General features: G+C 46.9%; 4 protein-coding genes and 1 long non-coding RNA gene across 14 annotated transcripts in view; 3 read left to right on the top strand and 2 right to left on the bottom strand.

Annotated features, from left to right (window-relative positions):
* The window catches only part of daam1b (dishevelled associated activator of morphogenesis 1b), a 36463-nt gene extending 32881 nt beyond the window's left edge, over nt 1-3582 (top strand). For 4 of the 5 annotated variants that reach the window (XM_086019572.1, XM_086019570.1, XM_086019568.1 and 1 more), the window contains 6 exons: nt 22-190; nt 329-436; nt 592-652; nt 753-884; nt 1822-1992; nt 2711-3582. In XM_086019572.1, coding sequence (XP_085875698.1) covers nt 22-190; nt 329-436; nt 592-652; nt 753-884; nt 1822-1992; nt 2711-2923 — 854 coding nt within the window. In that variant the 3' untranslated portion in view covers nt 2924-3582. The remainder of the gene's footprint in view (nt 1-21; nt 191-328; nt 437-591; nt 653-752; nt 885-1821; nt 1993-2710) is intronic. The other variant, XM_086019571.1, reaches the window with a different exon arrangement.
* Nucleotides 3583-3601: 19 nt separating this feature from the next.
* On the bottom strand, nt 3602-6616 carry l3hypdh (trans-L-3-hydroxyproline dehydratase). Of its 2 annotated transcripts, none has more exons than XM_086019580.1 (6): nt 6557-6616; nt 5628-6112; nt 5169-5338; nt 4572-4694; nt 4332-4469; nt 3602-4137 (listed from the first exon to the last, which is right to left on the bottom strand). In XM_086019580.1, the coding sequence occupies exons 2-6, from the start codon at nt 6103-6105 to the stop codon at nt 4012-4014; spliced, it is 1035 nt and encodes a 344-aa protein (XP_085875706.1). In that variant the 5' UTR covers nt 6106-6112; nt 6557-6616; the 3' UTR covers nt 3602-4011. The 2 variants fall into 2 exon arrangements, with proteins under 2 accessions (XP_085875706.1, XP_085875707.1); XM_086019581.1 differs by lacking the exon at nt 6557-6616 and adding an exon at nt 6217-6292.
* Nucleotides 4238-18317, top strand: LOC147128418 (uncharacterized). The gene is made up of 4 exons (XR_015084020.1): nt 4238-4485; nt 4564-4733; nt 15591-16108; nt 16783-18317. It is a non-coding gene; the product is annotated as an uncharacterized LOC147128418 (long non-coding RNA).
* On the bottom strand, nt 6774-22757 carry LOC147128417 (voltage-gated delayed rectifier potassium channel KCNH5-like). 5 transcript variants are annotated; one of them, XM_086019574.1, is made up of 13 exons: nt 21765-22757; nt 20836-20994; nt 19769-19892; nt 18981-19087; nt 18746-18874; nt 17758-17873; nt 17023-17415; nt 16827-16928; nt 15628-16057; nt 12419-12618; nt 12103-12355; nt 10968-11164; nt 6774-9877 (listed from the first exon to the last, which is right to left on the bottom strand). In XM_086019574.1, the coding sequence occupies exons 2-13, from the start codon at nt 20906-20908 to the stop codon at nt 8939-8941; spliced, it is 3063 nt and encodes a 1020-aa protein (XP_085875700.1). In that variant the 5' UTR covers nt 20909-20994; nt 21765-22757; the 3' UTR covers nt 6774-8938. The 5 variants fall into 5 exon arrangements, with proteins under 5 accessions (XP_085875700.1, XP_085875701.1, XP_085875699.1 ...); XM_086019575.1 differs by having other exon boundaries at nt 20836-20937; XM_086019573.1 differs by having other exon boundaries at nt 20836-22757.
* LOC147128416 (sphingosine-1-phosphate phosphatase 1-like) lies at nt 21732-26895 on the top strand. Its single transcript, XM_086019579.1, has 3 exons — nt 21732-22745; nt 23682-23771; nt 24543-26895. The coding sequence occupies exons 1-3, from the start codon at nt 22095-22097 to the stop codon at nt 25092-25094; spliced, it is 1293 nt and encodes a 430-aa protein (XP_085875705.1). The 5' UTR covers nt 21732-22094; the 3' UTR covers nt 25095-26895.
* Nucleotides 26896-27525: the final 630 nt, after the last annotated feature.

Raw genomic sequence — 27525 nt, 5'->3', positions numbered from 1 at the left:
CCTTTGCCCGGGCGCCCGCAGCGCTGACGAAGGCTTCCAAAGAGGTCCTGCACAGCCGAAACCTGAAGCAGCTCTTGGAGGTGGTGCTGGCCTTTGGCAACTACATGAACAAGGGCCAGCGGGGGAACGCGTACGGCTTTAAGGTGTCGTCGCTCAACAAGATCGCCGACACCAAATCCAGCATCGACAAGTAAGCGCGTCGCAAGTAACGGCAACGTAACGCGTCTTTGATGTCGGTTTGGACGTTCGGCAGCAAGAACATGAGCCGAAAATGGCACGTTGGTGTGAATTGAGCCTGTTCCCTTGCGACCTATTTCCCTTTTGCCAGGAACATCAATCTCCTGCACTACCTGATCACCATCCTGGAGAAGAAATACCCCAAAGTGCTCAAGTTTCACGGTGACCTGCCGAGTGTCCCCGAAGCAGCCAAAGTCAAGTAGGTGGACCCTTGCAAAAAAAATAAATAAATAAATAAAAAAGCCTGTGAGTCCGACCACACAGATTGTATGTGCTGTCCGAGTGAAATTCTGCTCAAATGACACGTGCAAGTCGACCATTTGCATTTACTTGGTTGGAAATGCTTCGCTCCAGCATGACTGAGCTGGAGAAAGACATCGGCAACCTGCGCGGCGGCCTGAAAAGTGTGGAGAGTGTACGTGGCCGACACAAGTTTCAGTCGCGGTCGCGCTTTGTTCGGCGCGCAACTAACAATTTGCTTTTGGTTTTGCCGGCCGGTCCCCTCGACACGCCAGGAGCTGGACTACCAGAAGAAGCGACCGCAGGAGCTGGGTGACAAGTTTGTGTCTGTGGTGAGCCAGTTTATCACCGTGGCCAGCTTCAGCTTCTCAGATGTGGAGGACTCGCTGGCGGAGGCCAAAGACTTGGTAAGACTTTACGACTTGAGCCCGTGGCTGATTGAACACAATCGCGGTGGAATCTTGTTCACCTTGCGTGTGGGGGAGCGACTAAAGGAGAGCTTGGATCCTCCTCCGTTCCGCTTGAAGCGCTCAATGCGCTTCCCACGCTTCGAGTTGATTTCATTGCCTTCACCTCGCCTCGTTGACCCCCTCAACCGCTTTTCCCGCAAGACACAGCGGAGCAGAGGTGTGTCAGCGCGCTCGAACGTCTCACAAGAATCAAAGCGGGGGACCAGATATCGCGTTAGGCACAGCTGCGCCTCTAACGCAAAAAGAGCTAGTCGGGCCTCCATTAGGCCTTTACAAGTGGAAACCGGAGCACGTTGTCCTGGCGCTTGATTTACTCGCTGCTTTATTGGCAAGGAAGTTTTTCTTTTTTTTTTTTTTATACATCTCCAGCATGTTTCTGCTCACGCTCGCTGTTGACTCGGGTGGCGAGCCGGTCACATGGCAACCATTAAGTCCCTGTGAATCATTTACGCCGGCCCGCGGTGAGAGGTTTGAGTCTTTTTGCAGCGCTCCTCAAGACTGCGCACAAATGAAAACGACCTTCCTCACAGCGGCAGCTCCACCTCGTCCATTAGCTTGTGAGTCTTTGATGCTGTTAGAGCTCAGCACGTCCGCCCATCTGGATGTGCTTCTTGTTAACCCGCTGCGAAAAGTAGCCAACAAACACGTCGCCTCCATTTGGACTCTGGCTCCAAGTGGTCTCTGGTCTGAGCTGTAATCAGTAGTCGGTCAAGCTGTGGATGCACGCCGGCTTCAAAGTGCCCCCCCCCCCGCTCTTATTTCAAAGAGCTCGGTCCCTAACGAGTCCTCTGTAAAATGGCCGTCCAGCTGCTGGGTCCACTAATCCCTCAGGGGTGACCCCCCCCCCCCCCTTTCCTTCCCTTTCCTCCCGTAGTTCGTGAAGGCCGTGAAGCACTTTGGCGAGGACGCCAGCAAGATGCAGCCCGACGAGTTCTTCGGTATCTTTGACCAGTTCTTGCAGTCGTTCGGCGAGGCGCAGCAGGAGAACGAGAACATGCGGCGGCGCAAGGAGGAAGAGGAGCGCAGGGCTAAAATGGAAGCTCAGGTAACATGCGCGCACACACACGAACACGACGTTCACTCACTGAACTGACTGTCTCTCAAGTAGTGTATGGGGAGGTCCGTGGTTTACAGCCAAGCTTTTGTCAAGTAGCCGGAGTATCGAGCCTTTATGCAACAGCGCTAGTTTTCTACTGTAAGACCAGGTCGTTTTGAAATCCATATTGAGTATACTGTAAAAATCTGCAAACTCAGTAGCGAGCCTTGCGGAACGTCACCTGTTTGCTACTGTAAAACCAAGTCATCCTCTCATCTAAGTAGTGTTCACAGTAAAAATCTTGTCCGAACACTGCAGGTTTTCTACTGTTCCAGTAGGTAATTGTGGCATTTGTGTCATATGTAAAAATCTCTGGACCTAGTATAGAGTCTTGTGGAACACCACCAGTGTCTATCTATGGGGGACCACCACTTCTAGGCAATGACTATAAAACAAAATCAAAACACCAAATATGGCGGGAAGAGTGTTCCCAGTACTCAATGAAACATCTTCATACAAGATGATAATCGATCAATGGTTCTGGTCGCATTTTATGTCGTGCCATGAGATTTTTGGGGGATGAATATATATGCATTTTGGCTCATGAAAAGGGTGAGTAAACGCTGTTGAAAAACGAGCCGACCTTGAGCATTTCAGTAGGCCGTGACGCGCGTCCGCTCGGCAATGTCGGGCGCTTCCACGTTTTCTACGTCGGCTTGTCGCGCAGCTCAAAGAGCAGCGGGAGAAGGAGCGCAAGGCGCGCAAGGCCAAGGCCAACGGCGAGGACGACGGCGGCGAGTTTGACGACCTGGTATCGGCGCTGCGCTCGGGCGAGGTGTTCGACAAGGACCTGTCCAAGATGAAGCGCAACCGCAAGCGCATCAACAGCCAGAACTCGGACGGCGGGCGCGAACGACCAGCCACCAAGCTCAACTTCTAGGATGTTGTCGTCCACACACTGCTACCCACCAGTCAAGGTTTTTCTTTTTTTTTTCTTTTTTCTTTTTTTTTTTCTCACTTTCTGGATCGACTTGCTACGTTCATGATTTAACGGAGATGCCATTTGACAGGATCTGCTGCGTTGAGTTTTTTTTTTTTTTTTTTTGTACCTATATGAACCCTTCCTCCTAACAGGACGAAGATTCCCCTCAAAGACTACAAAAGCGGGGCCATTTTGTACAAAGTTGGTGGGTGGAAACTCAAGCTGAACTTTTTCCCTCATCAGAGCTTTAACTACGAGCAAAAGTAGCTTCTTTGTTTTTTGTTTTTTAAACAATTTGACACGTGTGCAGCATTTCTATATATAAAATCAGATCACCGTTTGTTAAGAGCTGGCCTTAACTGTTTATGATTTTTACGTCAAGTCGGTACTTTTCCAGGCCTGGGCCTAAAATGTCCAAGAAATTTGGAGTGTGGACACTTATGTCGTATATGACATATGGTAAATGTGTATTGAAAAAAAAAAAAAAAAAAGGTTGCGTGCTTGTTACACTTGCACATATAAAGCTGTAGTTACTGTGCTAAAATGCCATTAAAACATACCCAACCAAGTCAATATTTGCCGTTTTATTCAGAAATAAATGTTGACTGCAAAGAAAAGCATTTAGATGTTTTTTTATTACTTTGCCCCCCCCCTCCCCAAAAATACACAATTGTTTATTTTCAAAAATGCTATTGTATTTGACTACAAGTGCATTTCTGTAAAGATGGTTCAGCACGACCATTTTCTTGTATTATCACTTTTCCGTTTCATTTCCCAGGTTCTCCTTTTTTTTTTTTTTTTGATCGTATAAAAGTGCACCACGGTCTACTTGTATCAGGAACTTCAGTTCTCACAGTATATTGTAATACCGGTAAGACATTTTCCCATATTATGGTGGAAGCACCTGGGATGATCTACTTTGAAGATTCAACTGTGATTTGCAGATGAATGCTGCAATGTCGGGTCAATGTAAATTGTGAACCACGTAAGAGTCGGATTAAAACCAGAATTGAAGAAAAACGTAAGCGATAAGTGGCAAGTGAGGCTCACTTGAGCAGAAAGCCGTCTTTCAGCCGGTCCTCCGTCTCCTGCACAAAACAAGACACTCCCGTGTAAAAAGCTCTGCCGGCCACCTCCACCACCACCGCCTTGAAGTCGCCGCACGTGGTCTCCTACACAGGTAAGAAAAAAAAAAAAAATCAAGTAACGGCTGCAACAAAACAAACTAACCCTTCAGGATTTGACTGCATTTTCAGCTTGTGTGTGGCCATTTCAGGATGTCATTTTTCAGTTAGATTTTTTTTTGGGGGGGGGGGGGGGGGGTTAATCAAAGTGGACACCAATTCCCAGCATGTTAGGCAGATACCTCCACAGCTCTGCCGGTGAACTGCGATCCCGTGGCTCCGCTCTTGAACGTCCTGCACTGGTTCAGCTGGATCTGACCTTTGTGGTACTGGAGGGCCACTCGCGCAGTCACGCCAGATCCAGTCGGGCTGCGGTCCACCTTCAACCAATTGAAAGTAAGGATCCGGCCCCCAGTGTTGACTCGGGATGGGCGTGACATTATGTGACGAGTACTGATATGAATAATGCCTTAGTGGGCGACCTGAGCTTCGGCGAACACGCAGACGTTGGCCGTGGCGTCCGAGGAGAACTCGTCTTTGCCGTCGGTGAGGATGGTGCCGTACAGGAAGGCCAGGTCGTCGCTGACCGGGTGGCGCAGCTTCACCTGGGAGGAAGAACGAGACGCTTTTAACACTAACAGAGGGTACGTTCTTTTGACACTTGTTTTATGATGGGACCGTTTCTACAAGCTGCACAATTTACCGTAATTTGCCAAGAATAAGATGCCCCCGAATAGAATACGAACACATTCAAGGCTTCATTAAGCTGCCAAGTCATGTCGAGAGATGAACGTACAACAAAAAATTGGAGATGAGAGCATCACGGTGAGGAGCTCGTGGCTCGAACAACATCAGGATCCGTTACCTGGACTTTGTCAGTGCGGCAGATTTAAGATTTTTATCATTTATTCTTATTTCGTTTCGTGTCACATTCTTTACATATTTGTTGAAAAGTAGTGCAATAGAAATGCCAAAGGTTGTGAATAATTATGATTTATAATCGTGGTGAATACAATACTGATCCAAATAATTGGGATGGCCCTAATCTAATGGCGCAGCCCGACAAGACCTCGTCGTACCTGCGATTTGACTGCTTTGGTGACGGCCGTGGCGGCGTCCACCAGATCTCTGGTCCGGGACTCGCTCACGTCCAGACCAAAGCGCCGCGCGTCCACGAAGGCGTAAAAAGCTCCGCCGTAGCTAATGTCCACAGTCACGTCGCCGAATGCTTCCACCGCCACCGTCACATCTGCCAGAACCACAGGGAGCACATTGAACATTTTTTTTTTTTTTTTAATCGCCAGTCCTAAACTAGTTCAACTAATTATAGATAATAGTAAAAAAAAAAAAAAAGAGATGCCAAACAAAACAAGAGTCCTGTAATGTTTTTATTTTCCTATAATTCACTTATCGGCTCAATTATTTTAAATAGTTATAAAAAATAAATTTAAAAAAGTAAAATAAATTGAAAAAATCTATTAAAAAAAAATTGAATAAGTAATTGGTTGATTACATATAATTCAGTTCATTCCACGCACCCGTGGCGAAGACGAACGCCGGCACGCTGAGGAACCGCACCGCGCCCGTTTTCCCGTGGGCGTACTCCACGAAGGCCCTGACCAGCCCGCAGGGGCAGTGGATGTTGACGGGCGTCTCAGGCGAGCGCGGCTCCTTCACCAGGCCGTAGTCAACGGCAAAGCGTCCCAGGGCCACCACGGCGTGCCCGCACATGGTGCTGTAGCCCTCGTTGTGCATGAACAGGACGCCCAGGTGGGCGTCAGGCAGCTCGCTGGCCACCAGCAAGGCGCCGTACATGTCGTAGTGGCCCCGCGGCTCTAGCATCAGCGCCCGCCGCAGGTGGTCCAGGTGCTCGCGCACGTAACGCCGCTTGGACAGCAACGTGTGGCCTTTGACCTCCGGGTAACCGCTCACGATGACGCGGAGAGGCTCGCCGCCCGTGTGCATGTCCACCACCGACAGTTTGGCGCCCTCGTGTGGCGGGATTTGCATGTCCATTGCTGCGCTGAGGAGCAAAGTTGACGTTTTGCATTTTACATCCATTTTATTGGCGGATTGTTGCTATACCCAGTCAGGCCAGGTCCCTATTGAGTTTGGCGTCTACTATACTTTTGTGTTGGATGTGTCTTAGAGGGGCGTGGTTGCGTGACCTAGTGAGGGATGTCAGGAGCTGAATTCGGGTTGCCTGTATTAAAAATGTATTTTGTTGATTAGGAGGTTGTTTTGATTCCGAAAACGTACAAGCCCAGTTCATCTTCTCCCAAGGATTAGCTTGTGCATTTATGTTATTGTTCTAACGTAATGACTCATTTTACTGAGGCAAGTTTGCACGTTTCTTCGGCCGTCGGGGTGACGCGTTCGATTACAACAATGCAGCTGCAACTCAAATAAGTTCAACTAAGTCTTTAGCAATCATTCAAGAACGGAAACGTCAAGTATTCACGTTTACCTGTTCGCCTTGACTTTCTGCTTGAGTGGCACTTTTTCTTCTTCATTGGTTTCCGCTACTGTGGTGGTTGGCGTTTGGTCAATTTTGAGGCGCTTTGCTGCGTCCTAGCGGCTCCAGGGATGTACGACATGACATCAATATCAGAAGAAAAGGAGAACGTTTGAACCAAAATCGGTTCATCTAAAGTATAAACAAATAAGATATTTCACAGTCTTGATCACATTTAGGACTTATTGAAATACTTTATTAACGTGTGTGAACAACAAAAAATGAAGCATGAAATAAATATGTATTGTAGGGTCTGTGCTTTTGCATGCGATGTGACTATACTTTATCTAAAATAAGTTATGCAGATTTAGAGATTTTGCTTGTCTTTTTGCCCTTATTATTGACATAAAGAGAAAAAAATACCATGTTATTGATTTTAACTTAAATGACAATATTTTTGCAAAGTTGAATGATGAAATAAAGACACAGAACAGCAGTTGGTGGGCAGGCATCATTGCTTTTCGTTTCTTCACGTTCTTCACATGAGCGTAGAAAGCTTCCCTGGATACATGCATTGGCCTTTACAAATCGACAGTATGTACAACAATGTAGTGAAGAGGTCACATGCTTACAAAGATTGATTGTCACACAAAAGAAGAAATGGGATTCACCCAAATGACCGAATCACGCTCAAACTTGCACATTAGTTCACCCTCCGTTCTCGCACTCGACAAATATACGTTGGAATCAAATCCACGATTCAAAACTACCTGAGCGTTACACGGCATCGCTGCGTTGATTTATCATTGCATTTAACCATGAGTCAGTCATAAATAAAATGGCATTCACTTTATTGCACCCACTTCACGGGTTTGCATGCATATGGCAACTAATAATCGTTCTTAGAGGTACGTAAGGGAAACACATCCTGCATTTATTGCATCATTATTATCATTGTCAGGCCAAGGTCCGTTCACCAAAACGAATTAAATAACGAAAATAAGAATTGCAGAAAACATTTTCACTCACTGAAATAAACTATGTTCCGTGTTTGTCCACTTTGGGGTTTTTTTTTTTTTAGCTCTCTGTATGCCTTTTAAAAATGGTATTGTTAGTTGAGTTTTTATTCAACAATACTGTCTTAGTGCATTAATCCCACACCTGAGAAATACCAGTAGTGCAAGAGATTAGTAAAACTAACAATACTAATCAAAACTAAACTTAGCAAAAACGTATAAAGCTGACAGAATTGGACAAAGAGTCATAACCAAGTAAAAAGTGAAAAATCACAAACTCTTAGCTTGGACATGACACATGGTAACATATTGACAGGGTTAATTAATCAAGAAAGCATCACTGAGGTTTTAGTCAAGTAAGGCACCAATGCTGACTCCAAAGGGAGTTTCTGTTTTTTTTTGTTGTTTTTTTTACATATACAGTATGTGTTTCATTAATAAGCCTTGAAGCGGGAGGGGATCTGTTCGCCTCAATAGTTCAACACGACATTGCCATCAGGCTAGCAAGTCAAGAAAAGCCTTCGTAAGCACATTGCACGCTCGGCCATGCTTGTTAACGTCACTTAGTGAAAAATCCGTCGCAGCTCCGTTTGCGGATACCAGATATTATTTTCCACTTTTCGCGGTTACAGTCCACTTGCTTTGGGACCAAGTGGTTGCGCTGACCGATCACGCTTAGCTGATGGCGCCGCCTAAAGGGTATAAATGAGTCAAGGCTTTGGGTTGGCTGGCCTCGGCGGAGGTCTCAATATACTGTCGTAACATCGGTGATGTAACCTAGTTCTTCGGTAATGCATAGTTAGTAAATCAAATGAGAAATTGTGAAAAATCAAGCAATTTTCTGCTCCATTGACAATCAAACACCATTGCTAGTCCTGAAAAAAAAATGACTGGGTGGCGCCAAAGCAAAAGCCCCGTCGAAATAGGAAAGCAGTGAAGTAACTGGTGTCGAGGAAGTATATAGAAGTGACACATCTCAAAGCTAGGTTTAGCCTGGGTCGTAAGTGGAGGCTCGTCTTCACTCCATGCACATGTACTTACTATACATTTTTAAAAACCTTTTCATCTGTAAAGGCATTTATTTTGAAAGGTAACGTAAGTTGAGTTTGGAATGTGATGCCAAAAGATGGCGCCAAAACACTACTTCTCTAATAAGCCACCAAATGATGGCAAAGCACTACTTTCGTAAAGTGCTTTGGCTCCATCTCGTGGTGGAACACTGTACTGCAAAATCCCTGTTTGCAACGCTCCAGTCACATGCCGGCTTTCATGCAGTGTTTTCGAACATTTCTTTGGCTGGCCAGCTAGCTAATGCGTCCCTGCGGCGCTTCTTATCTTTGCACCCTCGTCGTGGACTAAGGTTTGCATCCAAGTCCGCTCAAAAGGGCCCGTCGTCTATTCTGGGTCGAACGGAGGCGGCGACAGGGTCTTGGCTTTTGACCCTGGGCCTGGGCGAGGACGTGGGCGGCAGCGAGAGTCTTCTTCTGACAGAGAGCAGTCGTAGGACCTCGCCCACCTGAGCCTCCAGCACGGCGAGCCGGCCGCCCACCGCCTGGATGTCGCCCTTCAGCTCCGCCTTGGCCTCGTAAAGCGCGGCCTGCAGGAGGTCCCGCTCGGGGCCGCCGGGCCCGAACGGGTTCCGCTCCATGGGACTGCGCTCCATGGGGCTGCGCTCGAAGGAGCTCCTGGAGTCTCCGACCCGGTCGATGCGCAGGTCGCTCTTGGTGATGCCGCTGTCGCACGAGTCCGTTTTGTGTAGGGCGGTGGCTTCCCCTGCGTTGGCGGCGCCGCCCCCCATCAGCCCCGCCTCCCCGCCGTCCCCCTGGGTCTGGTTCTTGTTGGCTGCTATTTGCTCCGACGACTGAGATCCTTTAGTCCACCCCTCCGCTTTCTCCGTTGCCTTCTCCTGCTCTCCTACCGGAGGAGGAGGCGCAGTTGATGTGGCATTTTTAAACTTTGCCCAGCCTCGGGCACCTCCCCTGCGGGCGGCAGGGCCCCCGGTCCCCTCTCTGTTGACCCCCTGGCTCGGCGGCTTCTCCGCACAAGGCCTTGGTTGAGAACGCACGGCGTCCGCAGTGCAGTTTTGCTCAGACTTCTCAGGTTGGCTTTGAGTCTCGTTGGCGTGCGCCGGCGGCTCCTCCTGCACGCAGTTGTGATCGAGGTACGGGGACGATTCTCCCACCGGCTGGCCGTCCCTCTGCTGCCGGAATCTCTGGAAGAGCTTCCGGACCGGGTGGTCGTCGGGAATGGAGAGCGCCACCTCATTCCTCTGGCGCTCCTGCTCCCGCTTCACATCGGCGATCTTTCGAAAGATCACCTGCAAAATGGGAAGCGAGACGTTAGACCGCCGAGGTGGGCACGCATGGTCAAAATAAGAGAGAAAAAAAAAAAAAATACGGCGGTCCCTCGCTATATCGCGTGTGAAATACAGGTCCAGAAAGTCAAAAACCCTGCCTCATTGCAAATGATTGTAAGAAAACGTTTCATTCTCAAATCTATTTCAAGATTATGCTTCAAAGCCTCTCCAACACTGTTGACATTGTGGCTGAGTAACAAAAGACGTCACAAGCTCCAGTCTTAACTTGAAAGGACTGAATCAGCAAAAAAAACAAAACAGTTGATATCATTGCAGTAATGCGTTTTCAACCAGCGCAGCACTTTTGAGCGTGAAAGCAGAATTTTGTTGTTGTTAAAAAGCATTAAAGCTATGCTAAGCATTTGTTTGAAATATTAAAAAGCTGAAAGCAGCAATTCTCTGGAGGAGGCCCTTAATGGAACTGTGATGCAATAATGGAGGCAACGCTTGTCTGAAGTTGGAGCCAAAACATTCCCAGGTTTTGGGTTTTTTTGGGGGGGGGCGGCGATGAAGTCAAACATCATTTGACCTTCATGATCAAATGTCGGCAGTGTAAGAAATTAATTATACCAATTAACATGTCAAGGTGAATTCTCAATACGCTTTTAACACGGGGTAGGCGAATATTTTCCACGTTTAAGAATATTCAAACCAGTGTTTTAACATGTGATGGCATCTGTTATATAAATGATAATACCTATGAATTAAATAATTTATTTCTTTCCTATGGGGGTTAATGTATGCGAAAACGCTGTTAGAACTCTTAATGTGACTAATATGTAAAGCCTGGAGAAGCTCTATTAAAAATGTAGTACATTTCATTTGCATAGTTAGGTCTCATAACGCTGCCGCTTCGGTAACGCCTGAAATCGGCTCAGTGGCGGGTGCTAGGGCACCAGCACCCCCCCCCCGCCCCCGCCCACTAAAGGTGGGGCATGATTTAAATATTTTTAATAACAAAAGATATTTCAGTTCAGTTAATTTCATTCACTTCATTTATAAAATGATGGGGGGGAGGGGGGGTTGTAACAGGCATATCTGCGTTGGTTACCCGTTTTCGCAGGTTACAAGTGAGGATGAGGTTGCGCGAGAAGGAGTGGGCGAAGGCCGTGTAGAACTCCAGCACCCGCATCAGCGCGTCTCGCCGGATCACGTGCAGGTCGCAGTAAGTCAGCGCGCGCACGTTGGCGCACGCTCGCGCCATGGTGCTCTCTTTCCAGAAGACATCGCCGAACACGTCACCTTTACCTAAACGACAACGCCACACTCTTTATTGATGGAAAGCCACAGTCTTTTGAGAGGCTTTCATGTCAGACAATAACACTGACATTTGGAACATGGACAAAAAAGTTGTCTCGGATCAGAAATGTTTTTCTTTTCACGTTTGATATTTGTACCTATTTACTGTAATACCACTCTTGCTAATGTACTTGCCAGGCGTTTGAAAACTGTAAAATACATTCACACAATGAGCGCATTCAAGCAGGAGATGATGTTGGCTACATTCCACGCCCAGATACTCACACGCAGACTCGCAGATGTCACACGCTGAGCTGTATAGCAACCGCAATCTCTTGTTTGCTGCTATTTAGCATTTGTTAGCAGTCGCTAGTTGTCATTTGCAGTCTTTAGTGGTCATAAGAGGTCACAAGCAGTCAGTACTGATCAGTCGTGGTTGTTAGCAGTCATTAGCAACTGATAGCGATAGTTATCGTTGGTGGTCACTCGCTGATGTTAGCGGTCACAAGTGGTTAGCTAACAGCTGACGTTAGGTGTCATTAAAAGTCAAAAGCAGTCGTTCTTAATTGTGACTGGTGGTTAGGTGTCAATTTTGTTGTTAGTCATTTGTGGTTATCAGTTGCTTTCGGTCACAAGTGGTCCTAAGTCATCTTTAGCAGTCGTTAGCTTTATCTGTACCTCGCGTGTGTCCTAGCATCCATGTTTGGAGTCACTTGCACAGGTTGGAAGAGGTCACTAGCGCTCATTCGTGGTCACCGACATTGTTTTTAGTATGGGAGTTGTTGGAGTAAAATGTATGTGTTTTGCGGTAATCCATTCAGTTTTTAGGGTAATGCTGGATGAATTTGAAAGATGCGTGTTTTAGGATCATACTTTTGGCCGCATCAAGACGTTGAACTATTAATCAAGGCACTGCTAAACATTTTATAATCATGAGCCATCCTTACCCAGTATGGCGATGACTTCGTCATCCTGGATGACTTCAAGGGAGCCGGAGACGACAAAGCAGAGCGTGTCGACACTCTCACCGATGTGGAAGATGAGGTCGCCGGGCGCGCAGTGCGTCGTCTGGAACTCCACGGCCAGCGAGCGCAGGCAGCCGTCGCTAGCCAGGCGAAAGGCCGGGTGGTCATTGAACACCTGACGGTTGAGGTGCACGCAGATGTCTGCTCGCATGTCTTTGGGGCAGATGGACAACACCTGGAGAGAAAAACAAGTTGGCGCGCTTGACAGTCGCGTAATAATAAGAGTGACGGATGGTACCTTATCTGTGTCGATGCCCTTAGACATCGCCCACGTGGAGACGATGAAGTCCATGACGCGCTCGCTGAGGCCTTTGGGGACCTGGTAGAGTTTGAGGAAGTCGCGCACGTTGTTCAGCATCTCGTGGTAGCGGTTGGTGTTGGTGTACATCTGCTGAAAGATGGTGGTCACGTTTCCAAAGATGGTGGCGTACAGCAGCGCTGAAAGGTACATGGACACATCGCACGTTATCTTTAAAAAAAAAAAAAAAACAGTCTGTGTAGCATCAAATGGATATTAGACCAGGGGTGAGGAAAATCCAAGTCTAAATAAAACAACCATTGCATCATATACTGTATGTGTATTTCTAAGAAATTTAATATGGAATGACTTAGTTATAATTACTTGTTCCATTTCTACCACTACGGCATGCAGTTAGCTAGCTAGTATGCTAACACCTTGAAAATGCAACCTTCCTGGATGGCACAATTTAAAGAACTTGGTGTTATTTCCATTCCCAAATGTTCCGTATTGCCTGTTAGTTAAGCTACCATATGTTTGAACGCAAAGCATTATGGGTCTGCAACTAGCAAGAAACACAGGCTCAAATGTCCCTAATGTAGTGGAACAACAAGCGTGTGACACAGCGGACAAGCTCGCCAATTAGCTCGGGAGCTAGCTGGCAGCTAGCGCTTCTGATCATGGCATGGAAAGCCTCGTGATCACCCGGTGGGATATAGTCCGGCCACCGGAGACTTTACTCATATATATTTTCACGCCTTAGACACGTCGGGATGTGTCGGCATCAAGAAAGATGTGTGATATTTGATTGACGGTTGACAGTTCTAACTTGCGAGTCAAACCACCGCCGTATTTCTACTTCCGTCCGTCCCACTTGAGATGCAGCGAAAGTTAGCGCACACCACAATCGCGCCGAGAACGCAACAAGCATGCTATATTATCGTTGATAATGCACGGCGGCCATGTGAGCAGTCCTGGCTGCCTGCTGTGACCTCAAAGAATCAGTCAGCGTCTCTAATGGGGCGCGGCGAGCCACTCAAGGGGAAAGAGGTTAAGATGCGTATCCAGCGAGATGGCCGCTAGCCCGTCGACTACTGTGCGACCAATTGCGTGCGTGGAGGCCTCAGGGCGCAACGCTCCCTCTGCGGCCCGGTCGGCCGGCCTCGCATGATCACCGTATCCATAGCAGGACATTTATTGGCGGTAATTGCACCCCACACTAGCGCGCGCCATGCAGGGAGTTTTCGTGATTTGGCAACAGCGCCGCCGGCGTACTGGTGGTGTTGTACTTGAGGGGAGGCGGTGGCGGTGGGGGGGGGGGGGGGGGGGGGGGTGCAAAGCTCCAAGCGCGACTGTCACTTTGTGTCGCCCTCACTGTTGTTAGCGCATTACTTTACATGACGGCGCACAGGAGGCGGTCAAAGGTTGACGCAAAGACATTCAGTGAACAGCAAAATGAGCTTGAGGAATACTTTTTTTTTTTTTTTTTTTTTAAATGGAATTTTTCTCACATATTATAATGAACACCACTCGGGCAGTATCAATGAAGACATTAAAAAAGAGGGGGGGGAAATGACACAGCATTTTCACTGAGTCTCTTGAGTTTGATTTCATTTAATGCATTTGTAACTTTTATCGTCATTTCAAAACAAACCTTTTTTATGCAGCATGAGCACAATTTAATTTTACAAAGCTGCGCAGTATTTATGACGCAGCACTTACGCTGGGTCAATTTAATTGAATTTTACCTTCTAGAAAAATCGACAAAGCTTGTTGTTGTTGTTGTTGTTATTATTTACAATTTTGCACTGGTTCTGTTTTATTCCATTCCTCAGGAAATGTTATTTGGCAAACAGCATGAGGAGGATTATTGATAATCTTGAAATAAAAACTGCACTGCATCAGTATTATCTAGTTCTGTATTTATCTTAACTTTGCCACTTGAAATTGTCAATATGACAAAGCTTAACAGCCTTAGTCTTTTTAAAACACATAGCGTACATGTCATGTGTAGATATTTATAGCACACTACGCTGTACTGTACACTGTGTAGGTATTAATTTTGTCTGCAGCTGTAGTCAGAACTCAAATGCTGGAATTCAATTCAAATCGGACTTCAGATAGAACTCCATGCCGTGTCATTTTCACCAGCGTGTTGACCAATGTACACAAAGTGGCGGTCTCTAGTGGTGGGCGGTGACGTCCGCCCCCCCCCCCCCCGCTCAGAGCTGCCCACAGAAGCCACACGTGTGCTCGACATGTCACTTTTCATCAGGGAAGCTCGCTCTCTCCCCAGTCGGCTCCGTGACTGCGGCTTCAATGGGAACACCAGTCCAGTGTTGCCTACTATTTATTTATTACCTAACACTGACATTGGGGGGAGGGGGGGGGGGGGTTGATTTTTTTGTTTCTCCTTTTTGGCCATTTGAGTCATACTGCCACCACCCAGTCTTGAAAGCAAATGATCATCGGCCTAGTGTCATTCTGCAGCAATTAGCAAAAAATTGCCAGTAGAGTGAACCCCCACAATTGTGATTTTGAATGTGTGTGGCTTTAAAAGGCGGGGCCTGGTTTGTTGACTGACTTGCCGTCCTTTGTGTCCGTTCACTAGTGTAAAACTGTGCTTGTTACGTGTTTAGTGTAAAGGGGAAATCAACCCAAATTCAAGAACATGTTCCCAGCAGGCCCACTCGTTGAAATTAATATGGAATATGAGTTAAGCAGCAAAATCCACCCATTTTAACCATCTTTGGGGGCGGCCATTTTGTCACTTCTGTCCACTGAAAATGACATCACAACTGCTCGGGGCTCGGGTAACGACCAATCACGGCTCAGCTTCAGAAAACAGGTCAGCCGTTACCTGAGCCCTGCGCAGTTGTGATCTCATTTTCAGTGGACAGAAGTGACAAAATGGCCGCCCCCAGAGATGTAAAAAAAAAAACGAGCGGATTAACTCGTATTGCTCAAACGCAATATTTATCCGAATTTCTTGTTTTAACTAGTGGGCATGTATAGAACATATTGTTGAAAAAAAAATGTTTGGGTTGACTTCCATTTTGAGGAGGGATTAGAGTGCATTTCAATTAGCGATTGCAGGCTAACCATGTTCACTTGACTGCAGTCGTGTAAGCCAGATCTGCTTTGCCGTTCTGCCCACCGTATTTCTCAGTAGCCGGACCGACGGAGTCCAAAGCCGGCGGCGTACTTACATCCCACCATCATCATGGCCACGGAGAAGATCTTCTCGCCGTCGGTGGTGGGCGCGATGTTGCCAAAGCCGATGGTGGTGAGGCTGGTCATGGTGAAGTACAGCGAGGAAATGTAGAGCGTGTCCTTGTTGGGGCCGCCCTCCCACTGGCCCGTGCCGCTGGCGTTGTAGCGGTACGGCGTGCCGATGCTCAGCGCCAGCTGGTAGAGCCAGCTGTCCGTCTTGATGGTGTTGGTGCTCTCGTCGATGACCTCGTAGTCGCCGATGCTGTACCAGATGCAGGCCAGCCAGTGGGCCACCAGGCCGAAGACGCACACCAGCAAGACCAGCACGGCGGCGCCGTACTCCAGGTAGTGGTCCAGCTTGCGCGCCACTCGGCCCAAACGCAGCAGGCGGATCACCTTCAGCGAGCTGAACAGGCTGCTCAGACCCTGCGGAAAGCAAAAGTCCACACACCCCTCGTCAAATGACACCACGAAACTGTAAGTCGCTTCAAAACTTTTCCAATCATTAATTTGACCTTTAACCTGTCCAACCCATTTAATGATAATAATAATTCTTTTTTCATTTTGACACACCCGCCACCATTTCAAAGTGCCTCTGATAAAACTCAAATCAAGTTCAGATGTTCTAGTAGGTTTCTCATATTGTGATGCTCAAATGCGTTTTTATACTTTTTGAAAAATATATATTTTTTCAAATGTTAGCAATTCTATGTAGTATTTGTGCTGATTCTTTTTAAACAAATGATACACGACTGTATCATTTGAATGATTATAATATTGAATTATGTATTTATATTTGATCACGTTTTGAATAAATGATATATTTCTAAATATGGCATTGCATTGTCCGAATTGAATTATTCAGAATCAAATTATTTTCATAATTATATTAGATGACATGTATTACTAAATTAGTCAGAGATGGAAGCACCGGTAAACATCTAGATTAATATTTGCGCTGCAATTATCTCCAAAAACAGATGGGAAAAAATAAAAGACGTCAAAAATACATTTCGGGACACAAAGCCATTTCTGATTCAAATTCGCAGCGAACTTTGGAGGAAATTCTCTAGCTGATGAATTTGAATTCAATACAAAAATCTGTCTTTAAATCCAATTATTTGCTTTCTCTTTTTTTTTTTTCCCTGCAGCTTTCCTGTCAACTTCAGAGTGAAAGAGAGTGAAAGTCCCTTACCGGCAACACCGAGTCCTCCATCCTGGTGCCGTTCCGGTGGAAGTTTGCCGAGTCGCGCAGATGACTCGCCGGCGATGACGACGACGGCGGCATGACAAAGTCCTTCCAACGACAAGATCGGGCGGAAAAGTTTCAGCTGCGCCCGACCGGACCCCGAACCGTCCGAAAGACGGGTCGGTCGGCACCTGGCGCTCACCTCTTCGAAATGCTCAAAGGCGTTGATGATGTCGTAGGGCAGACACGAGAGCAGGTCGATGACGAACCACGTCTTGACGTAGTTCATGCGGATGAGCCTGGCGTCCGATATGACCTCGCCGGCGGGGCCCACGAAGGTGGTGTGGAAGTTGAGCACGATGTCCACCAGGAAAATGACGTCCACGATGCTGTCCAGCACCAGCCACACCAGGTTGTTCTGCCTGGTGCGGAACGACACGTTGTAGGGCACCATGATGGCCGTGTAGAAGGTGAGGATGAGGATGACCCAGTCCCACGTGGTCTTGAAGGTGCAGTAGTGCAGGATGATGTGCGGCGGCGTTTTGGGGGCTTCCTGCTTGTACTGGGGGAGGATGTCCGAGCCCAGCTGGAGGGCCTTGCGTCGGCGGGAAACACACACACGCAACGGATGTCGAACGGACAAGAAGAAGCCGGCCTATTCGTGGCTTGCCACGTCAGGTAATTTCACATTTCACATTTGCCACGAATCGCGCCTCGGGACGGGAGAACGCGCCGGGATGAAAAGTGTTGTCACCGGAATTGCGGAGCTGGGCATTTTACTCAAAATTGAGCGTGTTATTCGTCGTCCGTCATTCGCCTTTTTTCCCCGCAGGGAAAAATATTGTACCTGCCTATAGGCTGGTCCGCCTCTAATTTCAAACCGAGTCCGACTGAACTTTAGTGGGCGATGCTTTGGTGTTGACATGTAGTTGCCCACCTCTGCCAATCTGGACGGCTTGTGGCTGACCTCCGTCTTGCTCAGTGGTGCCATCTGCTGGACCAGGTTGCGATTGTTGGTTAGCGCTCGCGTCAGCCTGGCGAACTTTGTCCATCCTGAACAAAAACACAATCAAAAAAGCATTACGGGTTATAAGAAATAATGTAAATACTTCCCACCCCTCCAAAAATCTCAAAATAACACTGGTTTTTACTTTTTTTTTTTTTTTTTAATCAGAGGTGCTAATTAACTTTCCTATATATTTTTTTTTTTTGGCGCTGATTCTAATTTATCCTCGTATTTTTTTGTAGCACAACAGGTTTAATAATAATACAATAAGAATATGATATGTGCAATATTTTGTAATATTTCTGTATTTAGCTAGCTTTTATAGTTTTTTTTTTTTTTTTTGAATACTGCACAAATCTGATGTGCTAGAAATAAAGTACAATAATGAAAGTGAAAGCAAACTGAATCCATGTCCACGTTTGATGTTTAGCCAAAGTCATTCACGTGTTCTGGGCTGCCCTGCGTCAACGCGTGCGAGTGTCCTCATGTGGTCTGCCTGTTTTTTTTTTATTTTCTGCTTCATGTATGTAATGAGCGGGGGGATGGGGGGGGGCGCAATCTTGGTGGCACGCTCCAGGCCCCGAGGGCATCATGTCACTCTGCGCGGACGCGCGGTCATCACTGCTCGCTGACCCGCACACGCAACACCTGCACAGTTGGACGTAGTCTCGTCTGTCGCGTGCTTGAACAGTACCGAGTCCGAATTCCATCTTTGTTCCATTTATCACTCAGCGGTCAGAGCGCCGGCCCTGTGAACCGGCGGCCGTGAGTTCGAGTCTCGCTGGGGCCTTCCAAGTTTTCGTTTAATCGCCACACGCTACTTTTCATCCGTAATTCAGCGACAAGGACGGTGGGCCGAATCTTTGGAGTGAGGACAACGAGCGCGCTTCGAGTGCTCGACGCACAAGGGGCGTCCCACCTCGCGTGGCGTCGTCCTCGATGGGCTGCTTGAAGAGCGTGATGTCCCGGAAGGTGCAGAGGAAAAGCACCACCTTGTTGTTCTCGTTGCGGATGGGCGCCACCTGCATGTAAAGCCATATGGGCGTTCCTTCGGCCACGGGAACAAAAATAAAGAAGAAAATAACACACAAGGTGAGGAGGAGAAGGTCCGAGGAGTGTGAAGTGGAAAAAAAAAAAAAAAAAGTGAGGCTTACGGTTTTTGGTGTAGAGCAGCACCTCGTAGAAGTTGGATTCGTAGCTGTCAAAGGTTAGTCGGATGTTGTCGATGGTCGTGGTGTCCGTCAAGTCGCCGTACATGAAGCTCAAGAGAGGAATTTTTCCATCATGACCAGTCCATCAATCATCTATCATCCATTCAACCCTTGCATTCCTTTCTTCCTTCATTCCATCCAATCAAACCCAAACCAACCAAGTCAATCCTGAGGCCTCCTAACTCAGTGATCTTGTAAACTAGCAACCGTGACTTCCATTCTGACTGGGGCCTTAAAAGGGAAGTCAAGGCAAAAAAATGTTTTTTTTCCAACAATATGTTCTATGCAAGCCCACTAGTTGAAACAGGGCATTCTGATCAATATTGCGCTTGCGGAATAAGTGTTAATCCACTCATTTTTAGCCATCTATGGGGCGGCCATTTTGTCTTCTGTCGACTGAAAATGACATCACAACTGCTCACAATGACCAATCGCGGCTCAGATTCAGAAAAGGGGTCAGCCGTGATTGGTCGTTGTGAGCAGTTGTGATGTCATTTTCAGGACAAAATGGCCGCCCCCCCAGAGATGGCTAAAAACGAGTACATTCTGCTACTTAATTTATATTCCGCAAACGCAAAATTAATCAGAATGCCGTAGTTCAACTAGTGGGCCTGCTGGGAACATATTCTTGAAAAAAAAAAAATGTTTGGGTTGACTTCCGCTTTAAGCCTGTCTCTTTATCGTGCGCAGGCTATGTAAATGCTTTAGAAAAAAAAATTGACAACAAATACTTGCATGTGCTGCTCCTGTGCATGACCTCGGCTCTGTGGTAGCCAGACAGCTTGCAGAATCCATCGTTGCTGTACACCACCGGCCACTCCACGATCTGCGCGTTGCCCAACAAGAAGCTGGTTTCTGCATCAAAAACCCACCCAAAAAAAAAAAAAAAAAGATGTCTACCTTGTATATCTGTCTCATATCGGTGGAATTATTGAATCTATAACATACTAACATGTTCACCCTGGATTAAAACTCCTGTAATCAACATACATAATTGAAACAAACTGCAAAAAAAGCACATTAAAATTTCAAGCAGCAATAATAGTTGTTGATAAAATGTTTATGCTCCAGCCTCGGCCTTGATGAAAAATGCATGAGGTGCTGCAAAAGTTCTCCAGCAAGAAAATCTTTAGGAGTGAAAGACCAGTCCTCCTAATTACTTTGGACGTTTCGGGGGGGGGGGAGGAAAAAACACTTTGGGTTGGCGTGCGTTTGCTTGAAATACACGCAGGAAGTCGACGCTAATTCAACAAACGTGTTTTGTTCAGTACGCATCAGCAGAATCAGTGTTGGCAACTGAGGGGAAGTCAACTTTGATCACTTATTGCAGCAATTTGGTCAAAAATGAGCTGAGATAATGCCGGGTTCCTTCTCAATACAATGCTAATATGAATATTGAGTAATGTTGTTCCTGGGGTGGTTGTGCTCGAAGGCCATTTTGATTGCAAAGATATGTATCACTCAGCACTAATGCAGCCACTACTGCGAGATCAAATAGCTCCAAGTGCATTTAAGATGGCACAAGCCAACATATACTGTAGGCCTCTTAAGTGGATCATCCCTGCACGCATAATGAGAATGCATTTTATCCCCACCTTACGGAAATGTCATTACAGTCTCCTCCAGTGGCAAAAAGCCGTCATTTCCATTTGGAAAATTACTGTTTGTGAGGCAAAACTGTTTTCTGATAAAAACGTACAATTGTGAGTGATTTAGTCTCAAGCTTGTATTAAAGTGTCCCATCCACTTGACTTGGTGACAACAATAAGCTTTTTCATTCAAAATAAGTCCAACTCACCACTGGAGCGTCTGACAATGTTCTCCAAAAAGGTGTTTTGCGGGGCCACCAGTCCTCTCTTGCCCCCGTGCATGGTGCAGGCTTCAGGGCGGAGACTTGGCGCTGCTCGCCGCCGCCGCCGTGGAGGAGGAGGAGGAGAAGGAGGAAGCTGGCATCAACCTGAACAAGCCTCAACAGTCAAAGTGGTGGCGAGCGCTGGATACAAGCGTGCACCCTCAACAAGCCAGAGTTATGTTTTGCATACGCTTCCGGATTGGACGTTTCAAAATAAAAGTCGACGCGATCTTGTTTTTGTCACTTAACGTAATCTTGTGAGACATGAACATTGGTTTTGTCTTTCGCAAAGTAATTATACGCAAATGATGCGTTGCTCTTTCATTCAAGCACTAAGATTCCGATTACTTGTACGAATTAAATGTTATATTTTGGATTAAGTTTATTTCTGCCCTTGTGATCGCTAGCTTTACAGAAAGAAACCCAACTATTTGCGTGATTTCCCTCAACTTTATATCACGTCTGGCTGTTTCATTATCGGCAATGAAATGTAACCATTCTCTATATAATTTCCAGGCCACGCATCTCTGAAAGAAAATGTTGTTCTTTTCTGTATTACAAAACTAGCTACGTGTATGTCCATTTTACAACATAATTCAAGTATCCATCTATCCATCCCTCTACCCCTCTTCTTTCTTGCTTTCTTTGATGATTTCATCATTGAATCATTTCATCCATTCATCTACCAATCCATCCTTCCTTCTTTCCATCCATCCATCGTCCCATATCCTTCCTTCGCTCCCTCCTGCCACCCGTTGTTTATCCTCTGGCCGTGAGCATGTTGTAATACTTGGTCGAGTCAGCAGAGGGTGCTCAGAGGCGAACATTGGACGAGGCTGGCAAGTGATAAGAATCGAGGAAGAAGAAACACTGACCCAACGACGAAGAAGAAGCCTTTGGTGAAGGACCGCCTGCCTGGGTAACGGAACTACCCGATGCGGACTTGACGCAGTTAGCGTCGGTAGCCTCCGTGAACCGGGCCACGCTCCGTGATGATGTAATATGCGAGTGCACCGGAACGGACTTTGATTGCTCCTCTGTCAAATCTCCTTCATCGCTGCATCATACGTCGGCATTTGCGCATGCGGGCGCCGGCAGGACAGCGTTAACCGCCGAGTCTTGTTTTTTTTTTTTTCTCTCTCTCTCTCTTTGGGTAACGCCGACCATGAGCTCGCGCAAGTAAACGCCACCAAACGTGATTTGACATGATGGCGACGGACGTCGTCAAGGCATTTGTGGAGACATGTAATTATCTCCAGGACCCCCGCCTGGTGGCGAGGTTCCAGCGCCTCTGCGGGGTCCGGGGGACGTTTCCGGAGAAGGCGAGCGAGCCGCAGGACGGCGGAGGCGGCGTTGCTGACGACGACCGCTCCGAGCTCAGGAAGAGGAGCCCCGGGGACGACGCGGTCGGCAACGGGGCGTCCGTGCACGCCAACGGCAAGTCGAGCGAGCCCAGGCCCGATGACGACGACACTTCCGCCCGGGCCAAGCCCCTCCGCAGGAACTCGCTGACCGGCGACGTGGGCCAGGAGTTCCTGATCCACAACAAGTTGCTCTTCTATCTGTTCACCTTCGGCACGGAGCTGGGCAACGAGATGTTCTTCATCCTTTTCTTCCCGTTCCTCTTCTGGAACGTGGACGCGCTGGTCAGCCGCCGGCTCATCGTGGTGTGGGCCTGGAACTTGATGGTGGGCCAGTCCACAAAGGACATGGTGCGCTGGTCCCGGCCGGCCTCGCCTCCCGTGGTCAAGGTGGAGGTCTTCTACAACTCCGAGTACAGCATGCCATCCACGCACGCCATGACGGGCACTGCCATCCCCTTCTGCCTCTTCATGCTCACGTATGGACGCTGGCAGGTAAAACACACGCTCGAAACAATTCAACAGCAAATTAGCCCCCCCCCCCCCAAAAAAAAAAGTTTACTGGAGGTGTCAAAGCTAGTCACACAGAGATTGGGTTTCATTATTGCAGATTTCAGCTTTTTTTTGTTGTTGTTCTGTACTGAAAGTTCTTTTCAGTCTTCAGCAACATTAAACCAATACTGATCAAAGGAATAAAAGGGGAAACGTGGAGAAAAAGGGGATTAAAGCCATATTATGAGAATAGTTTTATATTTTTTCAAGATTTTACACAGTAAAATCCTAATATGAGAATGAAGTATCCCATTTTAAAAAGAATAGTCATAAGATTATAAAAACAAAGATGCATACTTTCCAGAACAAATTAACAAGATTATGACAAAAGTTATTTTCAAGGAAAGAAGTTGGTTGTTTTTAAGTCATCAATTCATGATTAGACTTTGGGGGGTAATTTAGCTGCTGCGGTTCGTGTTTTGTATGTGAATACCTCAAGTGAAAACAAGCATTGAAGATGAGAAAAAAAAATGTGTCGGTCATCAAAATCTCTTGACCTGTTACACTTTTGTTGAGCAAGGAGAAGATAAGAGAGAAGAATTAAGGGAGGATTTTGCCCTTGTTAACAAAACTTGTTTAGTGTTTGAATGTTAACGACTTAGACTTCCAAGCGTTAGCTGGCCTTGCAGCACGCCATCAGCAAGGCAGCGGAAAGAAAGTCAGTCAGCAAGTCAGCGGGCCTTTGTCATCGTTGAGAGCCGCCACTTCCTGATTCTAAAACTAGCCGAGCACATTCTGCTCATTCTGATGAGAATCTTAGCAGCTCGTTCGTCACCATGAAACCAAGACAAATCCTCGTGTACGCATGCGACGAGAAGTGGGTTCAAGTGACGGGGTAGTCACGAGAAGTCGTAAGGTCCTGTTTTGTTTCTCCCGCAGTACCCGTTCCTGTTTGGTTTGTGCGTGGCGCTGTGCTGGAGCGTGCTGGTGTGTGTGAGCAGAGTCTACATGGGAATGCATTCGGTTCTGGTAAGTGTGTCAACACTCAGGGTCCCATTTTTGTGCACCCAGCGCAAGGCTAGCATAAAGTGCAGTCAAACTGCGCGCGGGTGAAGTTGTCTTTCCTTTGGCATTGCCGCCGTTGTGGGAGTGAACGCAGCCGATTAGACTTGCCCCAGACTTGCCAGTTTTTTTTTACAGCAAAGGCACTTGCACTTGTCTATGAAAGGAGGTCCCAATATTCTGGATTTTGGATCATACGTCAGATTCAGATTGTTCCACAGGTTGTTGCTTGTCAAGTTAACCGTACAAAGGCTCACCATCCCAAAAGAGCCTGCAAGTGACCCGTGCAGTTTTAGTGACAGAGAAGTTGGACCAGTTTCCCGAGTTAGATTTGGAGCAACAGAAAATGCCACTAAATCTACCGTCACCACAATCATTTGCAGTCATCATAAACAACAACGTGTGGCTTCTACATTTCCAAAAAGTAAAGGACACAACAACAAAAAAAAAATTACCATCTAGCTGCTACTCGTCACCGAAAATGTAAACTGTTCAAGAAAGGAACCAATAAGACATGTAGCAGATAACCGTTGGTACGATGATTTGATTGCCAAGCAACTATTTGTTCATATCAAATACAAACATTGTTTTATCAGCCAGCCGCTCCTGCCGCGAGGTGAAGATAGCGACGCAGTCGATACAAACGTTTCATCGGCCGGGCCCGACAATGCAGCCCGAATTCTCGGAATGGAAAGAGAGATGTCGGCTAAAGTGATTGCGTGTTTGCGTACGTGGCAGGAAGTGATCAGCGGCTTCCTGTACAGCCTCCTCATCCTGGCCTTCTTCCAGCAAACACTGGAGAAGATCGACGACTTCTACATGACGCACGCGTACGCGCCGCTGGTCATCATCGCGTCGCACGTGAGCCTCGGACTGGTGGCCTTCTCGCTGGACTCCTGGAGCACCTCCCGCGGGGACACGGCCCAGGCGCTCGGCACCGGGGCCGGCGCCGCTCTGGCCACCCACGCCAACTACCAGCTGGGCCTGATGGCCGACCTCCCGCCGTCCGCGCTGCCGCTCGCCGCCCCCCCGCTCGGCGCCGGCCTGGCGGCGCGCGTCCTGCTGCGCCTGGCCCTCGGCGTGGCCGTCATCCTGCTCACCAGGATGCTCATGAAGGCGGCCACCATCCCGTTCCTGTGCCGGCTGGCCGGGCTCCCCGCCGACGACGTGCGGCGGGCCAGGCAGCGCATGGCGGTGGAGCTGCCGTACCGCTACATCGTCTACAGCGTGGTGGGCTTCACGTGCGTGTGCGTGGTGCCGCTCCTCTTCAGGCTGGTCCACCTGGCGTAAGAAACTGGCGTCGGCGTGGACTGCTGTGATTGTTGCCCCGGTGTACAGGGTGAATGCTACGCAAGCGCACTGCTGCAACACCGGGAGAAAAAAAAAAAAAAAAAAAGAAAAAGTTCAGTATCACATTATGTGAACGTGATAAATTTCCCGTTCTGACACGGTTTATAACATGGGTACGTTTCATGTTAGAATCTGATCAATTTCATGGTTGACTTGTGCATTCGGCAAAACAAAACGGAGCAAATTATTCCGGTTCACATCACTGGTGGAGATTCTTGTAAAACACTTGGCCTTATATTAAGAGTTTTGTTGCGGGTAACTTTGTTTCTGTCCGCTATTGACCTGCCCGGAAGGAATTGTCCAAATTCTCACATTATAACGAAATAAATTGGCACGTTGTAACGTGAAATTTAGCACGTTATAGCACGAGAACGTTTCACGTGATAACATGAACTTTATCAAGTTATAAACGGGGTATGGAACTTATTTTTTGGCAGCGACACACTTTTGTAGAACGCTAATTCTTCTGAGGCTAAACCTGGTGATATTTTAACTGGAAAGGTTGTAGTGCATTTTAGGTTAATCTGGAAATTTCACCCCAAAGCCCAATATCCGTAACTTTTTGTGAGTATTTTCTTAGGCTGAAAACACACACTGTCAAATTCCCCCCCACTACGATCTGGAAAAGTGGATGCGGCATCTGCTAGCAATTTTCTTACACACACCCTTAAAACGTTGAGTTGTAAAAAAAAAAAAATGCCGCAGGCGCGAATGTCTCCCACCAGGTTACCGCGGGGCTTTTCAATGAGGCACTCCAAAGTGCCACGCTAGCAACCACTCTGAAGGAAAGATGGTATTTTCAGGGTGTAGGCATAGCTCGCTAGCTAGCTAGCAAAGTGCATGTCCAAGTTTCCCAGGCCAACAACTGAAGGTAAGGCGCTCGAGTTCCTTTTTAGAGGGGAGGGGCAACTTTTTCAGATGCCAAAGTGGGTCACTGGGCCTCGTTTTGGCTCAAAACAAATCAGGAAACCTGAAATGGTGAAAAGCTGTTCAATCTCCACAATTGAGTAGTACGACACAGTTCTCAGTCTTGGCACTTGTTTTTAGCAATGAACTTTAAACTTGTGAAATGCAGAATTTACAAACAAATCTCTGAATTCACTTGACAGGGTCTTGAATTTCTCTCATGACGACGCTGCTGTAAATACAGTACTGGAAGTAATCTGAAAAACTGAATGCACTATTTACTAGCGTAAGTGTTGAAAACATCTTTAACAAAAAAAAAAGGAACAACTTTAGGTTACCAAGCACTTGACAACACACTGGAGACGGAAGGGTTCAGAAACACACGACTGGTTCTGTCCTTCGTGAAGTATTGAAAATATACTAAATCGCCACAGCAACTCCCCATGCCATCAAATGTTCACTCTTTCATTTCATCCTTATTTCTGATTGTGCTATTGTATTCTTATTTTTATGACCATCATTTAGAATAAACCAAACGATGAATCGTGTTTGAGAAAAAACATGAATCAGTATTCCAAATGATATTTGAAGTGTTTGATTGTTGCTTAAAAGGTCTATGTCTAATCTGTATTACATCATCACCACTATTATTATTATTATTACTCTTTTGTCTCTTTGCTTTGTTTTTGCATCACGCTCGTGTGAATGATGTGTACTGTTGAGTGCTCTCTGAAGTCGGCACAAGACAATATAAAATTTGAATAGGAAATACAGTATTTTTGATGTGATGTACCATCTTGAATAAACCAGTGTATTAAAAGATTTATTACCAGGATGTTTAAAAGTCATTGCACTAATGTGTATTATTATTGTTATCTTGACCTCCTCACCTGTTGTTTGCCTTGTATCAATAAATCATTGGGTGGGCTGCACCCTGGACTGGTCACAAGACAATTGTAGGACAAACACGTTTTTGGGATGCAAGACGAGTCCACTGCTACTGGGGTTTATCGTCTTATTACATTGCCAGGGACGTAACAGCCGCACCCACACAAACGCAGTGGTAATTATTGCAAATATTTGTACGAAAATTATTAATGAGCGGAGGCGGCACAGGATATAAGTGAACCGAGCGCCTTAAGGCCTCCGACCACTTGGGGGCCCTCATGAGCAATTCACAACCTGGGTTACAGTATTTTTAAGTAGGAAGAACAATACATAAAATAGAAATTTTGTGTTAAGGTAGTTTATTTTAATATTGCATACATTTAAGACCTGCCTTTGTGGTGTAATTGTTATTATATATTTTTTCATTTATGAATTATTTTGCTTACGGCCTCATGGAGGCTTTGGCGAACTCTGCTTTTAGGCCATGAATAGAAAAAGAATTCAAGAAAAACATGTATGTAAGATATGACGCAAAGCTGCGATGTTGCGAATGCCCCAAGTTACGAGGACCACCTCT

This window comes from Filicampus tigris, chromosome 20 (assembly GCF_054856515.1).
Source record: "Filicampus tigris isolate MCC_2025a chromosome 20, RoL_Ftig_1.0, whole genome shotgun sequence".
NCBI classification, from domain to species: Eukaryota; Metazoa; Chordata; class Actinopteri; order Syngnathiformes; family Syngnathidae; genus Filicampus; species Filicampus tigris.
The sequence above is the reverse complement of the archived record's forward strand: the minus strand, read 5'-3'. Positions and strand labels throughout refer to the sequence as shown.

Coding starts and splice junctions, on each gene's coding strand:
- LOC147128417 (XM_086019573.1), bottom strand. CDS start 20,908: ATGCACGGGGGCAAGAGAGGACTGGTGGCCCCGCAAAACACCTTTTTG. Junction 19,893..20,835: donor CATTGTCAGACGCTCCAGTG/GTGAGTTGGACT, acceptor TTTTTGATGCAG/AAACCAGCTTCTTGTTGGGC. Junction 18,875..18,980: donor GCTGCTCTACACCAAAAACC/GTAAGCCTCACT, acceptor CCGTGGCCGAAG/GAACGCCCATATGGCTTTAC.
- LOC147128416 (XM_086019579.1), top strand. CDS start 22,095: ATGATGGCGACGGACGTCGTCAAGGCATTTGTGGAGACATGTAATTAT. Junction 22,746..23,681: donor TCACGTATGGACGCTGGCAG/GTAAAACACACG, acceptor TTTCTCCCGCAG/TACCCGTTCCTGTTTGGTTT. Junction 23,772..24,542: donor TGGGAATGCATTCGGTTCTG/GTAAGTGTGTCA, acceptor CGTACGTGGCAG/GAAGTGATCAGCGGCTTCCT.
- l3hypdh (XM_086019580.1), bottom strand. CDS start 6,105: ATGGACATGCAAATCCCGCCACACGAGGGCGCCAAACTGTCGGTGGTG. Junction 4,695..5,168: donor CCAAAGCAGTCAAATCGCAG/GTACGACGAGGT, acceptor TCTTCCTCCCAG/GTGAAGCTGCGCCACCCGGT. Junction 4,138..4,331: donor TCACCGGCAGAGCTGTGGAG/GTATCTGCCTAA, acceptor TTACCTGTGTAG/GAGACCACGTGCGGCGACTT.